Below are 15,581 nucleotides of genomic sequence, written 5' to 3' on the forward strand. Positions count from 1 at the left end.
TGAAAATAATTTATTCTCCAGTGCTTGAAGATATAAGGTCAATTTTATGACAAATACAAACTGATACTAAATAGCATAATTTAAAAAAGAAATAACTAACATTTCTAGATCACTTACTATGTGCTAAGCACTTGACAATTATTATCTCATTCTAGCTTCACAACAACCCTGGGAGGTAAGTGATATTATTATCCCCATTTTACAATTGAGGAAGCTGAGGCAAACAGGGTTTAAGTGACTTGCCCAAAGCCACACAGCTACTAATTATCTGAAGGTGGATCAGAACTTAGGTCTTCCTGATGAGCCCAATACTAGCTCCAGCTCACTGCCCACCTGAGGATTGAGACTTTGAGAGGTGAAAAGATTTCCTTCCTCATTACACATCTATCCCATCTATCCCATGGGTCCTGATAATGGGCCCTCTGGGGCCCCATAGCTAGTGTTCTTTTTGCTGTATTGTCTCTCTGTATCTATTATTGAATGTGATCTTCCCCTTCTCTGGTGCTAAAGAAAGTTGATTCATATCTCTACCACTCAGCTTCCCCATCTATCAAAGGAGAGGCTTGATCTTAATCATTTCTCTAAGGTCCCTTCAAACTGTAAAATGCTACCAGAACTACTACAAATATAAGAGAGACACAGACAGAAAGAAGAACGCTAAAACTTCATAAAAATGTACCTAAATCTCTTCAATAAAATGGATTTTATAGTTTTTCTCCTGAGAACCATGAAAGAAACTCATCTGAATCCCCATTAGTGTATCACCACGGTAAAAGCCAAAATGATCAAAAAGTCGTCATGTTTCAAAAGATATTCAAAAACAATTATTGATGGAATATTATTGTGCTATATAAAACACTGAATGTGAAGAATTCAAATAAACTTGGAAAGATTTACATGAATTGATGCAAAATAAAATGAGCAGAACCAGGTGACTAGTTTAGAAAATGAACCCATAATGGTCAATGGAATGGGAAAACCAACATGAAAGCCACCAGAAATCTACCTGGTGCTAGACTCAAACTGGCCACAAGGACCAGAGGGAAAGTCGGCCCCCCACACTGAGAAGCAGGTAGGAGAAAGGGTTGGGAGGAGACAATGGGACTTCAAAAGAGGGAGGGGGAAAAAAGAAAAGACTCTGTAGCTGAGCTTATTTCAATGCATAAACTAGAGCCAACATCTTCAAATCTTATGATGAACTTTGCAGACAGGAAGTGACCTTAAGATGACACACTCACCCCTGTGCTAACAAGGGACAACATGATCCTCTCATTTAAGGCCAAGGTTTCTCCTTGTTTCATTTTGATCCTCTTTTTATCCAGGCATTTCATGGCATACCTAAAAAGAGAAAAGATTCTGAATAAGTGATGCAGTTGATTTCTCTTCTGACTATGTGAATACAATACTAAGTTCAGTTGGAGAAGTGCCTGCTGGGATGATGGCAGCTGAATGCTACAAACATAAAACCTTTTTTTGTCTTTATTATAATAAGGAAATACGCTACTTCTCATTTTTGTGCTAAAGACTTTTTCTCTTCCACATGACTAAATATTCCCATTTTATGGAATTGAAAATAGAGCTGATTTGTGAATCACAATGACGAGTCTAGCTTTAACAAATACTTGTTGGTGAATATTACCTAAATCTAAATGATCACTATTAAAAGAACAGTATTTCTTATCTCCCCTATCAGACTATAATCACAAAGGCAGAGAGACTACCTTTCTCCTCATCCTCCCCATATGGATGGCTTTGGAAAGGAGAAAAGATCTGGAGGAACTTCTTTTTTGCACTTGGGTAGTCTGTAGATTTGTCTGGGCCCCTTTTCCTGGACACTAAAGTCCCTGTGGGCAGACAGGGCCTATATCACAACCAATTTTATTTTTATCATCCTTAATGTTTTCTACACAGGAGTCATCCAATCCATACATGGCGAAATGCAATGAACTGAAAAAGCTATTTAAAAGAAGGAAATCCTTTTGAAAAACAAAGGCTCCGTTTCTAATGGTGCTCCAATTGGAAATTTAAGTACCATTTCTCCTTACTCTAAGGGAATAACTATACTTTGGAATAATAACTTTATTAGTAAGGACAACCTGCCCAATCTTCTTGAGAGTCATATGAAAGTCAGAAGCTGAGAGGGGCAGGAGCCTCCCAGTGCTTTCAAGTCCCAGAATGCCAGCCAGCGCTTCTGGAATCTGTGATTTTAACAGTGTGGCCACTCGCCCTGACAATGCAGATTCTCATTCCTCTAGGACTTGGTAGATGGTGTGAGAGGGCTGATAAGGCCAAAGAAGTCCTGTCCCTGCAGCAGCCATCCTCCCTACTCTGAGCTTGGCAGGTCACCCTCCAGCAGGCCTGCAATCTGTCCCTGGGCCCATATCGGAAGGCTTTCAAGCTCAGGAGACCCAGCTGGAGCTTGGCCTGGGCTTGGCTGGCACTGCCCTTGAAAACTCCAGGTCACTTCCACCCAGTGATGAGACATAGGAGCATCTCCCGGGTGCCTGGTTAAAGTACTTAAGCAAAACTACTCTAATTTATTATGCAACAAAATGCTTTAGAAATGAGGTGCTAGAATACGGCAGTTCTCCTTTACAGACCTCATATGCTACTGAGTGTTGGAACTCACTATTTTCCTTGAAGCCATTTAAAGAGCTTACATTTTTCCAGTGTCTGCTTTTCTGCAACCATATACTTCACCAAATCCTCCTCGTCCGATAATCCTATGTACACTGAAATCATTCATGGTCAACTGTAAATTCAAAAATAACAGGCATTTCATTTCTTTTTATTTTTTCCCCAAGATCTCACACAGACTCAGACTATCGTGAGTGGTCGCTCCGGGCGGAGGGGCCTTCCGTTAGCCTCGCCGAGGGCCCCCAAGCACTCCGGTTCACAAGTCCAAGGATGGAGAGACCTCCACATACTCCCCCTTCCTTTGCCTCTTCCAAAGTAAATGAAGCACAAGGAAAGGAGAAGCAAATGTGAAGACCACACAGTGCGAGATCACGGGAGCCCGGCTTGGGGGTCACAGAGGCCCAGAAGAAGGAAGTGGCGTGCCCAGGCCCCCCCGAGGAAGGCCTCATGTATGTTGCTCAGGGACCATCCTAGTCGTTCGCTTTGATCTCTGTCTGGAGGCTAGATAGCAAAGGTCACAGATGCCAATATGCCTGGGGGTATCTGCAAGCTCTAGAGAGAGATCCAGGGCTGAGCCTAGGCACAGCCCCAGAGAAGAGACAAAGCGCCTGCCTGGGGCCTATAGCTCCTGGGACCCAAATGGTGGTGCAGCATTTCTGGTCCTGGCACAAGATGGGGCATAAGGAACCCGGGCTTCTGAAGGAGAATTCTAAATCAAGGCGCCCGCTCCAAGGATGTGCCTCAGGAACAACCCCATAAAATTGACTCGTTTTCCCCTTAGCTCTAGGATTGTGCTAGAGAACGGAATCTGGGAAAGTGGGAAGGGACGGGCACCAGCAAGACCTAGCAAGGCAGGCGCTTTGTCCAAACCATCAACAGCTTGTTCCTGTTCCTGGTACCAAAGGCACATATCCTTCTAACCATTCTCAGTCACAGCGAAGCATGAGGCCTGCTTTTGGCCATTCTCACCTTGGCTGTTATAAGCTCAGGTAAAGATTTGGAGAAAACAGGAGGTAAAGCAGAGAAGCCAATTGTGTACCCTTCCCAGAATAAAGGAAAAACAGACCTACAAGAGTTGACATTGAAAATGAACAGAAGACACCAATGAAGTCTGTCAGTCAACAAGGATTTATAAAGCACACAGTATGTGCCAGGCTCAGTGCGAGTCCTGGGGCTGCAAATACAAGCAGAAAGAAAGACAGACAATCCTTCCCCAGGAGGAGCTTACCATCTAACAGAGAAAGTTAGCACATAAAGGGAGCTGCCAAGCAAGGGTGAGGAGGGGAGGAACAGCAGAGGCTAAAGCCGTGTTTTCCTTTCTAATAAGATCTCGGAAATATTTTGATGAAACAGGCAATATAACACTATGAGACTGATTAAGGATACACCGGCATACTTTGTGAAACCATCTCCTTCCCTTAATAAGTTGGTCTTGTTCAAGGAAGGAAAAGAAATGGACCATTATCGAAATTTCATATAATAGACAGAGAAAGGACAAAGAAGGGAAGAAGGGAAATAAGGAAGGCGAGAAACATGATCACACAATTACTTACATGGATATTTAGCTCTACATTTTTCCACTGACAATATCTAGTGAACTTGTCACTAAAAAAGAATGAAGTTAAAGTAATTATTGGAAAGTTACATTTCTTATCATTTAACTTATTTACTTCCTAAATTCACAGAGCAACTTTTAAAAATAAGTAAACCTAAAACTAGGAACAGTTGTGTTATTTGGCATCATTTTTCTTTTTTTAATGAAAAAATACACTTTATTGTTATCTTTTCTTCGTCTATCTCTTACATTTCCCAATGTATCCCTATCCTCTCTCCTACCTAGAAAACCATCCAACAGAGAATAAATATGAGAAAGCAAAGTTTTGGCCAGGCCAAACTAAGTATGCATGGAAATGCCGGGCCATTATCTGCAGTCCCCACTTCTGCAAAGGGGGGAGGAAGGTTCCTTCTCAGTGGCCTGCCTGGAGGCCAACCTCGGGCATTCTCATTTCCCAGCTTGCAGTTTTAAGTGTTTGGCTGCAGCTGTTCTTTGCATTTCGGTTGTGGCAGACACAGCGTATACATTCTCGGCCCTATTTTACTGCTTTCTGATTATCCATCTATATCTTCCCTGACTTCTCTGAACTCGGCACAGTCAATGTATTTTACGGCACACTAATCAAGTATCTGTTATAGTGGGGAACCACAATTTGTTCAACCATTCTCCCCCCTCCCCCCCGCCAAAAATATTCGGGTTCATTTAGGGCCTTGTTTTTTTAAATATCAAGGGCTTTAGTTATGGTATATGCCACTGGTTAAATCTCTGGATTGAAGACTCCTTTCCAGAATGCCTGAACCAATTCATAGTCCTATAACCGGTACAGCAGAGGGCCTACTTTTTTATTTCACCTAGATGGTGACCCTTCCCACCTTTTAGCATCTTTGCCAATTTGCTTGAAGCCTCAGAGTTGTTTTGAGGTGTATTTCTCTCATTATTAATGATTTGGAACATTCTTTCATATAGTTGTTAACAATTTGTAATTCTTGTAAGCAATGCTTCCTTACACATTTGGACTGCTCATCTCCTGGGGAATAGTGGTGGTTGGAGGTATGTGTTCATTGCCTAAGTAGCTCAGCTAGCAAACCCTTATCAGAATTATTTCATATAAAGATTTTCCCCCTACTTGACGTCTTCCCTTCTTATCTTACTTGCACTGATTTTAGTCAGGAAAAAGCTTTTCAGTTTCATTTTATTGTAATCACTTTTATCCTTGGGGAATCCAGGGGGTACCATAGTGCCTGGACCAGGAGAGAAGGCCAGAGTTCAAATGCAGGCTCAAATACTTACTAGCTGTGTAACCCTGGGCAAATCACTTCATCTCTGTCTGCCTCAGTTTCCTCAACAGTGAAATGGAATGATAACAGCACCTTCCTCCCAGGGTTGTTGAGAGGATCTAATGAGATCATACTTATAAAGCCCTTAGCACAGTGCCTAGCACATAGCAAATGCTATATAGATAATGGCTATTATTATTGTTATAATTCTTTTATTTGATGAAGAACTTACCCTCTGGCCATTCATCAAGCAATCAAGCAATAAACATTAATGAAAGAAAGATACTTGATCTGCTTCTCATCTAAACCTTTTGGGTAAGATCTTTCATATTTGGGGATATTTTGAGTTTTCTGCAGAATACAGAATAAGGAGTTGGTCTAAATCTAGATTCCTTAAGACTGTTTTCCAGTTTTGTCAGCAATTCATACCAAAAAGAGAGTTCTTTGATTGCATAATTAATGTTTTCAGATTTTATTCTTTCTCTCTCTCTCTTGTCCGATGTGCTCCACTATTCTCCCTTTCTATTTCTCAATCAGAACCAAATCTGTTAGGACGATTATTGCTTTCCTATATATTTTGAGATTGACAAGTTCTATTCCCTTTTCATTTGACATTTTTTAACACTTCTCAAGGTATCAGTTTTTTTTGTTATTGTTGTTTTTTAAACCCTTATCTTCTGTCTTGGAGTCAATACTGTGTATTGGTTCCAAGGCAGAAGAGTGGTAAGGGCTAGGCAATGGGGGTCAAGTGACTTGCCCAGGGTCACACAGCTAGGAAGTGGCTGAGGCCAGATTTGAACCCAGGACCTCTCATCTCTAGGCCTGGTTCTCAATCCACTGAGCTACCCAGGTACACCCAAAGTATCAATTTTTAAATGTGAATTTCCTTCACATTTTCCCATATTTTGCCTTAATCTCTAGGGTTTTATATTATAAGCTGGTTTAGAATATTTTCTCAGTTTCTTCTTTTGATAATTCTATGATCTATATTAAAGACATTCTATTGGGAGGATAAAAATGACACCTAACTAGAAATGGGATTCTCAATTTTATTTAACTTAGTGAATCAGTTTCCTGATCTATAAAATTAAAATAATGACACCTTTTTGTTATCGACCGACTTCATCAGAATTTTCTATTGATCTAGTCTTTGGAAAGAGGTAAGTTCCGTTTTTGTTTCAAAGCTACATAAATGAAAAAGGCTCTAAGATTAGATAATCTTCCTCCTCAGATGGAATAGACAGGGTAGATAAGTTTAAAGTGCCAGTGACAGCACTTGACAGGAACGTCAGGCCATAAAGCAAGGCAAAGGAGAGTAGGCAGGCATCCCTGCCCCCTCCCATGACCTCTCCAGATGGGGCATGGCCAGAGTCCTCATGGGCTACTTTGATGAGTGTTTATCTCTCTGCACAGGGGAAAGGGTTCCAAAGTGTGAGGAATGGCCACTATCCTTCCTTAACTGATTTAAAGTCTTAAAAAGTAATTTATATTAAAGTCATCAAATGATGATTTGTGGGCATCTTGACTGCTGTTGACAAAAGGTCAGAATTGCTCATCAGGGCTATGTCCTTGAGAATAGTAATGCTAGCTCATCTGTCTTTGTAGCCCCTACAGATAGGCCCAATGTTTGCTGAATGAATCAAGGAAGCAAGGGATGATTATCATATACATCTAACTCTATAAGGCAAGAGGCAATCCAGTATAAATGGGCAGAGCTGACCTCAGAGTCAGGAAGAATGAGGTGCTAGCTACAGCCCCTCATGTCTTTTGGCTATGAGCCCCTGGACAAGTAACCTGGGAAAGGAGTAGGTCTCCTCCTATTTGTGGGTCAAAGGATCCAGAACAGGAAGAAAACTCAGGGATCATTCTGTGTGAGCCCTTCACTATTGAGGAAGCTGTCACTCAGGAAAAGGGGCATGATTTGCCCAAGGTCACACAAATCATCAGATATAGGATTTGAACCCAGGTCCTCAAACTCCAAAACTCTTTTCATGCTATCATGCAGCCTCCAAAAGAAGACCACTTCTACCCAGTGATGGGACTCAGGGATTTCAGAGATTTCTCCACAGTTGGATTTCTGGTACTACTCAGAATAATTCTATCACATGTATTAAGGAATAATTTTATAGAAAATGGCATTAATAATATCTCTTAAAGTTATACTGAATTGTAGCCCAAATTAACATTCCTTTGAATCTGTATCTATATGGGGAACAGAGCTATAAGGCTCATGTTTATGTAGTGTTAAAAGGTCTGGAAAGACCCTTCCTCATGACGTCCCCATCAGGTGATACAAGGATTGTGGTTTTTTGAAGGGTGAAGAAAATGGGGCTCAGGCAGGTTAAGTGAGCTCTCCCCCATCAGAGAGTCAGGGTTAGAGCCTCCAAACTTAAGCCCATCTCTTCGGAATCCCAACTTCTGACCAATGGCTGCACAGCTGTTTCTCCCCGGTGGCAATGGCGCCCAGCTTTATGGTGGTTTTCCTGTGTGTGGATGACACACATTTCAGAGAAAGGTGTGTCTAAGGAGAATGCAGTTTCGGTTCTGGCCCTTGGGGCTGCAAAGATCATCTCCAATCAGTAAGGGCCTCACATCTTTAAGAAACTGGCAGCATCTACTAGCTCAACCGCATCCCAGACACAGTGAAAGAGCAATGTGAGCTTTCAAATGAGCCGAGAGCTTCTTATTAGCAGCAGCAAAGGGCAAGACTATAGGAAGGCATTCGTCTAACTGGGAATGCAACACTGGATTAAGCATTTGATGTTACATGTACCAAGAATCACAAAAAGGCATTGCCTTGTGTGTTTGAATTTGAATCACCACAATGACTAATTTATGGGTTAGAATACTAATTTTATACTCAAAACGAAGACTAATGAAAGAAAACCCAGCAAAATCAAATCATTTATGGGATCACTTTTGTATTAACAAATGGATTCCCTCCTAGGCTTTTTTTTAGCATTAACTCCCTTGGCTGGTCCTTTAAAATGTTGGGCAGCTTAACCACTTGACGGAGAGGAAGGGATGATAAACCCTCAGCTACTTGTACAATGGAATCTGGAGATTTCGAGACTAGCTCTGAAATGACAACGCCAATCAGCAGGGACACTGGCTCCAATTTCATCCAAGTTTTGGAAACACAGATATTGTATAAACTGAGGTACAGCTTCACAGTACAGCACTTCACAGTCAGCTTTTCATACCTTTCGATATATTTTTGAAAGATGTTGCCCCGAAGACTATCGCAAATTTCTTCTACGTATGGCTGAAAAGAAGCAAAACAAGAAATTCCACACAATGTCATTGAACCAGACTAAAGTGACTGTATATGGAGCGGCCAGTGATAATGATAACACCGGCCTGTACCGCCAGGCCTGAACTGAAAACCTGAAACCTGACGTGCACATATGGAGATGCGTCCATGCATTTACACATACAGCTGAGACTTGAATTCATTGGATTTGACTGGATGGGGATCTTGGGCCCGTTCTGATGCCCTTGGCTCAGGGGACAGATGAGAAGATGAAGGCCTCCAGGATCATAAAGGGAGCTATGGGTGGGCAGAGCTAGGCCTAGCACCCAGGTGTCCTGGCTGCTTCTCCTCGAGTACACTTGCAACTACACTACAAACAGCTCAGGCCCACTCAGTACCTTGGCCAATTTACTATAAATAAAACCAGCAGACACATGGAAAATGTTTTGTTTTGTTTTTTTTCCCATGTACTGACTTCATACCCAGGACCTTATTATAAATGCAAAGTGAAAATAGAAACTCTTGCCAGCGTGTTCTCAAAAGCACTCTACTCCAAATGTAGCAGCTAAATATAGGGAGAGTGTGACCTGGGAGTCTGGGAAAAGTGGGTGCCATGTGCAGAACGGCTTTCTGAAGCTCCAAGCACATTGTTCGGATCTGGAAGGGGGCCGCCCAAGCCATCCCAGCCAAACACCACAGTCGCCTACACAGACGATGTGGGCTCCACAAATCACGCCAATTACAGAAGAACATGACGGCACTTCAGGGTGAGAAGGGGTCTGAGGTCTCCTGGTCCAACCGGGGCCAGAACTGAACTCCTTTCTACAATATTAGGCCTTTACTTAAAGACCATCATGACAAGAACCTGTCTGTCACCTGCCAAGGTAACCTCTTCTGCTTCTGGAATTTTGGAATTTGGAAGGAACCGGAGGGGCAGCTAGTATATTTGCATAGAGCCCGAGCCTTAGAAAGGGCTAATGAAGGAGTGCCATTTGGGCCTCCTCATCCAGTGCTCTAGCCCCAAAAGATACATGAAGTAAGTAGCAAACTCTCCAGCTGGGGCCTGAGAACTTAAAAAAAAACATATTCTGACAATATTTTCAATTGTCTTTTTCAATATAATTGGTTTCCTTTGTGATCTTGTAGATTTTACTGTACACCCCGAAAACCGTGATTCTGAAAAGGGGTCCGTAGCTCCCCCAGACTACCAAAGGGGTGCACAACATGAAAAAGGCGTTCTAAACAATCTCCAAACAGTGCATATACTGCGTCCAACTGACCCTGGCCAAGCAGAAAACCAGAGGCATCTTGAGTCCAGCTGGTTCTGTCACTAAAGCAGAGACTGGCTCCAGAAGTTACCCGTACTATCCATACCCTACAAATCCAAAGTCTGTCTTTGTTCCTGCCCTCAAGGACTCAAAGGACAGGACACACCTGTGAGGCCCACTTCAGGAAGAGCCCAGTGATTCAAGGCTGGGGTCCGAGTTTCAGCAACAATGAAGCTAGGAGATGCCGGAGCATCACGGACTAGTTTTCCTTCCTTCCCTAACTTGTGAACAGGACCTCATTTGTGGGTAAACAACTGGTGTCCTTTTCCATGGGACAAATCTACCAGAGGGTAACTAGAAGTTTCCAAGTAGAACTTGATTCCACTCCAGTGTGCGGAAGACACCCTTTAAATCATAAGGAACAAAGAGAGGGATTCATCTGTTCCTCCTCTCTCCTTGGATGCCCTCCTCCAGGGCTTCTCTCTGACTGATTTCTCCCCCATCATCCGGCACCATCCAAGATCCCATCAGCCTTGCGACGGGATCCCTCTGGTCAGCACTACCCTGTGTCCCTCTGATCAGAGGCTCAGGCCATGAACTCCAGACACCACTCAGGAAGGGAGCCCAGCTCAATTCTCATTTGGCTGGGACTTGTCTGACTTCTCCGCCATGCGTGCTGTGTCCCTTCCTCCCAAACACACGTTTCCTTTTGTGCGCTGTCTTCCTCCATTAAACTTAGCTCCTCAAGTACGGTGACAATCTTTTAAAACATTTTCATATTTGCATAACCAGTGCACATAGGAGGAGCTTGATAAATGTTTATTGACTGAATGGCAAATTCAAACCCTGGTGGAGAAATGTCTCACGTCACAAGCATTTTCCTCATATAGGAACACCCATGTAAAGCCAGTGAGGATTTGGAAGTTACCAACATAATAACTACAATAATGTGTTGGCAATGCTGTGGGTGAGGGTACTTCTAAGCCACACTGAACCAACCAGTAACAAAGGGGGAAGGTGCAGTAGAGTCACTTCGGAGGTTTCCCAGAGGCCACAAAGTTTATTTAAATTCAGCTCTCCCCCAAGGCAGGCCGGTTAGTTTATGTGAATAGACATGACCCTAACCAAAGAGTTCAATCTTTTTAGCAGGGAAAATGAAGGGAAAGGTGGCCCCACCTTATCATAACACTAAAACCAAATGGGCACCTATTATAAAGAAACCTCAAGTATTAAGTACATCATGAAAAAACAGCATGTCATAAAGGGAGAAGGTATTGAACCCAGTTACCTCCCACTGTACAAATAGTCAACGATCCCAGGTAAGACTGCAGTCACCTTTTTTTAGCTTTTCCACTTATAAAAATCACAGTGTGTTGCTTAAGGATATTCTTTCCTACCTCATTTTTTATGATGCAGAAAAACTACAAAGGGCCCATTATTCAACTGAGAGTGTTGACTATCTGCCATTGTACTTTCTATGGAAAATACACAAGATGGAAAAAGCTCAGGGGGAGAGGAATTCTTGGTACTAAAGATTAGCAAACACATGATGATTTATAGTTCCAAATGTGCCCTTCCCCAAAGGCGGCTTTCTTCAGTAGTGGCCACATGTTCACAGAAAGGTAGCTAGGGTTCTGGTAACTCAAACCAAGCTTCCCCAGGAACAACTGGAGAAACAGACCCAGATACCTGGAACGGATTCCTATGTGAAGGCTTCTGCAACGTAAAAGTTTTGAAAACTCAACTTATTTCAATCAGTTCGTGGTGTTTAATGCAAGTTTCAATGCAACCCACCATACAGTAATGGAATGGGGAGGCTGTTCGTGTCAAAAAAAAAGCCTTATTTGGGGCTCTACTAGAAAGTATGGCCCATCTCACAACTCTCAGAGCAAACGTCCATTAACAAAATGTTACCAGAACACACCGGAAGGGCACTGTTTTTTGAACTGTCCGCACGTTTTCTTTTTCAACATCCTGATACTAAAACAGAATCTGACTAGAAAAGTCTTTAGAAAGTTCCATGACCCCATATCTTGATGATCTTTTAAAAAATAAAGAAATTGATCTAAGAGAAAAGGCTGCTCCATCCTACTTCAGCTGGAAGAGTTTCATACTCTGATGGGCATCTGGATCTCATCAGTATTCTCTCTCCTTACAGAGCAGCGTACCATGACCTCTGTACCTTCCATGAAATGCACATGGTGGTTCCTTGGAGAGCACATGCATAGCCTGGCGCCAGGCACATACCAGAAAACTTCCCAGCTCAGGAGGAGAAACCAGAATATGCCTGGACTCTGGTATGGGTCCCAAGACCCTGAGGCCATCTCCAAGTCCCAGTGGGCATTAGTGGCAGAACTTAAAAATAACTGGTCTAAAGTAATTTCAGTTACCTGAAGAAACCTAGTTGGAGGTACAGGCCAAGGCCTTTCCCAGGCTGATACAAATTAAGGACATTTATCCTAAAAAGGTTCAATCTTACCTGAAAAAGATTTGAGGGCACTTTTTTCTTGGCTAGATGAGTTTGAACATGGTCTACAGCGTTCTTTGAGAATACCTTTTAAAAAATTAAGAACAATGGTTTTTTTTTTTTTCACATCAAAATGGAAGAAAAAACAACTCTTTGGAATTGACTGCTCTACAATTATAATAAGTTGCAAACTTGGTATAATCTCTCATATCAAAGAAGGTCTAATAATGCTCAGCTTTGCCACTTGGGGCAGCTTTCGTTTGTAATTCCAACACAAGCATTTGTTGGATGGAAGATGTTTTTGTGGCTTAATGAAATACTCTGGTTAACAGGCTGGTGCTAGGTAGGCTCATTTGCACTGGCAGAAATCTGATGCAATAAACATTTATCAAGTGCCTACTATGTGCCAATGATAACAGCAGTCATCCCACACTGAGAAGCATCACCATTAGGAATCTTTCTGTCCTTAGGAAAACTCTGCAGGTGCCCAAAGTCCTGAAGAGCTGGAAAATTCACTAAGATTTTAGGGATACCCCAGACATTCAAATCTCTCATTCCTGTAACTGATTATTCAAGACAGAAAAGTGAGAAAAGGAAGGCTTTCCCAACAAATCTATGAAAATATTCACATTTTTTTATTTTAAAAAAATGTTTAACTCTTACCTTCTTTCTTAGGATTGATACTAATTATGGGTTCCAAGGCATAACAGTGGGAAGGGCTAGGCAAGTGGGGATGTGACTTGTCATACAACTAGGAAGTGTCCGAGGTCACATTTGAACCCAAGACCTCCCATCTCAAGGCCTGTTCTATACCCATTGAACCACTTAGCTGCCCCCAAAATATTCACATTAAAAAAACAACACTCTATAGTGAAAGCATTTTATAATGCATGTTGGTATTCAAGACTGAGATCATGTGGCTTAGACAAAATGAAGGAGAAACCACGGCTCAGGTGGGGTAATCCGCCATATCCACAGGTAATGGAACCATTGAATTTTAGATCTAGAAGAAAGTTTACACAGGATCTGGTCCCTACCCTTTCATCTCCCTACTTTGGGGATGAAGACCAAAAAGGTGAAGTCATCTGGCTAACTTAGTACCATAGTTCCTGAGTGCCAACCCTGGATTCTTGGCATCAGGACATGCTGAACTCTATTAACAATTCTTAGTCAATTGAGTTCTCTTACAAGGACAGCTTATCTTCTTAAAAACTGTGGAGGGAAGTATCTCTTGAGATTCCACGTGCACCTCATGAAGGCAGACCCAGAAACCTCATGACGGAGTCAATGTTTGCTCCTCATGAGCTAAAATTCATAACATGAACGTTTCCAAATTCTCCAAACAGCCGTCTTAGATGGTCCAATAGCCTCGGATAGGCTGTTCAGGAAACTGACTGGGGAACTGGAAGTAATGAAGCACTTTCCCAACAAGTGTCACCCTTATCCACTGCTATCAAACCTCCATAAATCCCATTATCCATGAGCACAAATTACTGATGTGCCCTTGGAAATCAAACCACAACGAGGCCATTTTTGTGCAACAAAGGAGTTTTCCCTAGGATTGAAATGCTTAAATTATATCACCAGCAGTTAAGTGCTAAACAACTCCTCTGGAGAATGCTTTCTTTTTTTTTTTAATCTTTACCTTCTGCTTTAGAATCAATAGTGTGTATTGGTTCTAGGTCATAAGAGTGGTAAAGACTAAGTAATTGGAGTTAAGTGACTTGCCCAGGGTCATACATGCTTGTAATAATGAGACACTGTATCCTGAAACATCACTGGGAAACACTCAGACAGCAGTTTTTCTGGCTCTGGGTCCTCCAGGTACAAAATGGAAAATGATGGATGAAGAGTCAAAAAACTCTGGTTTTGATCTCAGCTCCAACACTTAGTAGCTGTTCAGCTTCAGTGAAGGAACAAGAAAATCTCCTGAGGATCACTGGAATCAGAGCTAGAAGGGACCTTAGAGATTACTAAGTCCTGACCTCATTTTACACAGGAGAAAACTGAGGCACAAAGGAGACTTTTCCAAGGGCATCCAAGTAGTAAATGGCAAGGCCTAGATGTCAATTCAATCTTCTAATGCTAAGTTTAAGCAGCTAGATGGCTAAGTGAATGGAGGACTGGGCTTAGAAATGAGAAGCCTGGGGTTCAAATCTGATCTTAGTCACTTATTGGCTGTGTGACCCTGAGCAAGTTACTTAATGCCTTTTGCCTCAGCTTCCTCATCTGTAAAATGAACTGGAGAAAGAAAAGGCAAACTGCTCAGGTATCTTTGCCAAGAAAACTCCAAATAGGGTCATGAAATATCAGACATAACATGACACAGGCTAAGTTCGGGGTTCTTACTAGCACACCCCACTACCTCTGCAAAATAGAAATACTGAGAACTAAGCAATCTGCTTTCACAAGGTCATTGTGGGGAAAGTGCTTTGTATATTTTAAAGTGATATAGAAAAGAGTAATTCCTGATATCTACAGAAAGTGGCTGTATCAGGCAAGGTAATGATGCTTCCATTCCTGAAGACAATCAGCCGATTTCCTTGGATTACCCACTTTAAATACACAATTGATTCTAACTGACATAAATTCATCAAAGCAAGTCTCTAAGACTGACTGGCTGGCCTCCCCCTCAAAATCCATTTTCAAATAGAAAAGTCCTATTTCTTCAAATTAGTCTAAGATGTCCATTTCATTGATTCAGATTAGCCTTCTCTCCAATTCATCCAAGTTAGAGTTTCTGGTCATTCTTTTTCCCCCCAATTTCTGAAAATGACCGTGATGCTAAACACACCACAGAAGTTGTGGCAGGAAACAAAGAAGGACAGCTAGCATCTCTCCTTCAAAGCCGTGGCTTACCATTTAGCTAGCATGCAATCTGAAAGCATCCGAAAGCATCTTGTCCAAAAGAAAGCGTTTGTTAGCATGAGCTAGCACAACAGGCACATCACAAACAGGGAATACTTACATGGGAAGAGGACAGAAGCTCCTTCATTATGAACGTGTCATAAATGTGCTTACTCTTACAGAGGCGCTTTTCTTCAGAATCGAGCTTTTCATATTCTTTTATCTAGATTGCAAAAAGTGCTCAGCATTAGTTAGGCTGTTCCCTGGATCAGGCATT

The 15,581-nt window shown here is 42.1% G+C and overlaps 1 protein-coding gene and 1 non-coding gene across 7 annotated transcripts in view; both read right to left on the reverse strand.

Moving 5' to 3' along the window:
* GRK3 (G protein-coupled receptor kinase 3) overlaps nucleotides 1-15,581 on the reverse strand; it is a 182,237-nt gene that overhangs the window by 73,037 nt on the left and 93,619 nt on the right. For 5 of the 6 annotated variants that reach the window (XM_001362084.3, XM_056821574.1, XM_016432458.2 and 2 more), the window contains 6 exons: nucleotides 15,426-15,527; nucleotides 12,470-12,544; nucleotides 8,673-8,734; nucleotides 4,191-4,242; nucleotides 2,661-2,752; nucleotides 1,239-1,338 (listed from right to left, as the gene is read on the reverse strand). In XM_001362084.3, coding sequence (XP_001362121.2) covers nucleotides 1,239-1,338; nucleotides 2,661-2,752; nucleotides 4,191-4,242; nucleotides 8,673-8,734; nucleotides 12,470-12,544; nucleotides 15,426-15,527 — 483 coding nt within the window. The remainder of the gene's footprint in view (nucleotides 1-1,238; nucleotides 1,339-2,660; nucleotides 2,753-4,190; nucleotides 4,243-8,672; nucleotides 8,735-12,469; nucleotides 12,545-15,425; nucleotides 15,528-15,581) is intronic. The other variant, XM_056821573.1, reaches the window with a different exon arrangement.
* MIR7297 (microRNA mir-7297) lies at nucleotides 2,923-2,983 on the reverse strand. The gene has a single exon (NR_127501.1). It is a non-coding gene; the product is annotated as a microRNA mir-7297 (primary transcript).

This window comes from Monodelphis domestica, chromosome 3 (assembly GCF_027887165.1).
Source record: "Monodelphis domestica isolate mMonDom1 chromosome 3, mMonDom1.pri, whole genome shotgun sequence".
Taxonomy (NCBI): Eukaryota; Metazoa; Chordata; class Mammalia; order Didelphimorphia; family Didelphidae; genus Monodelphis; species Monodelphis domestica.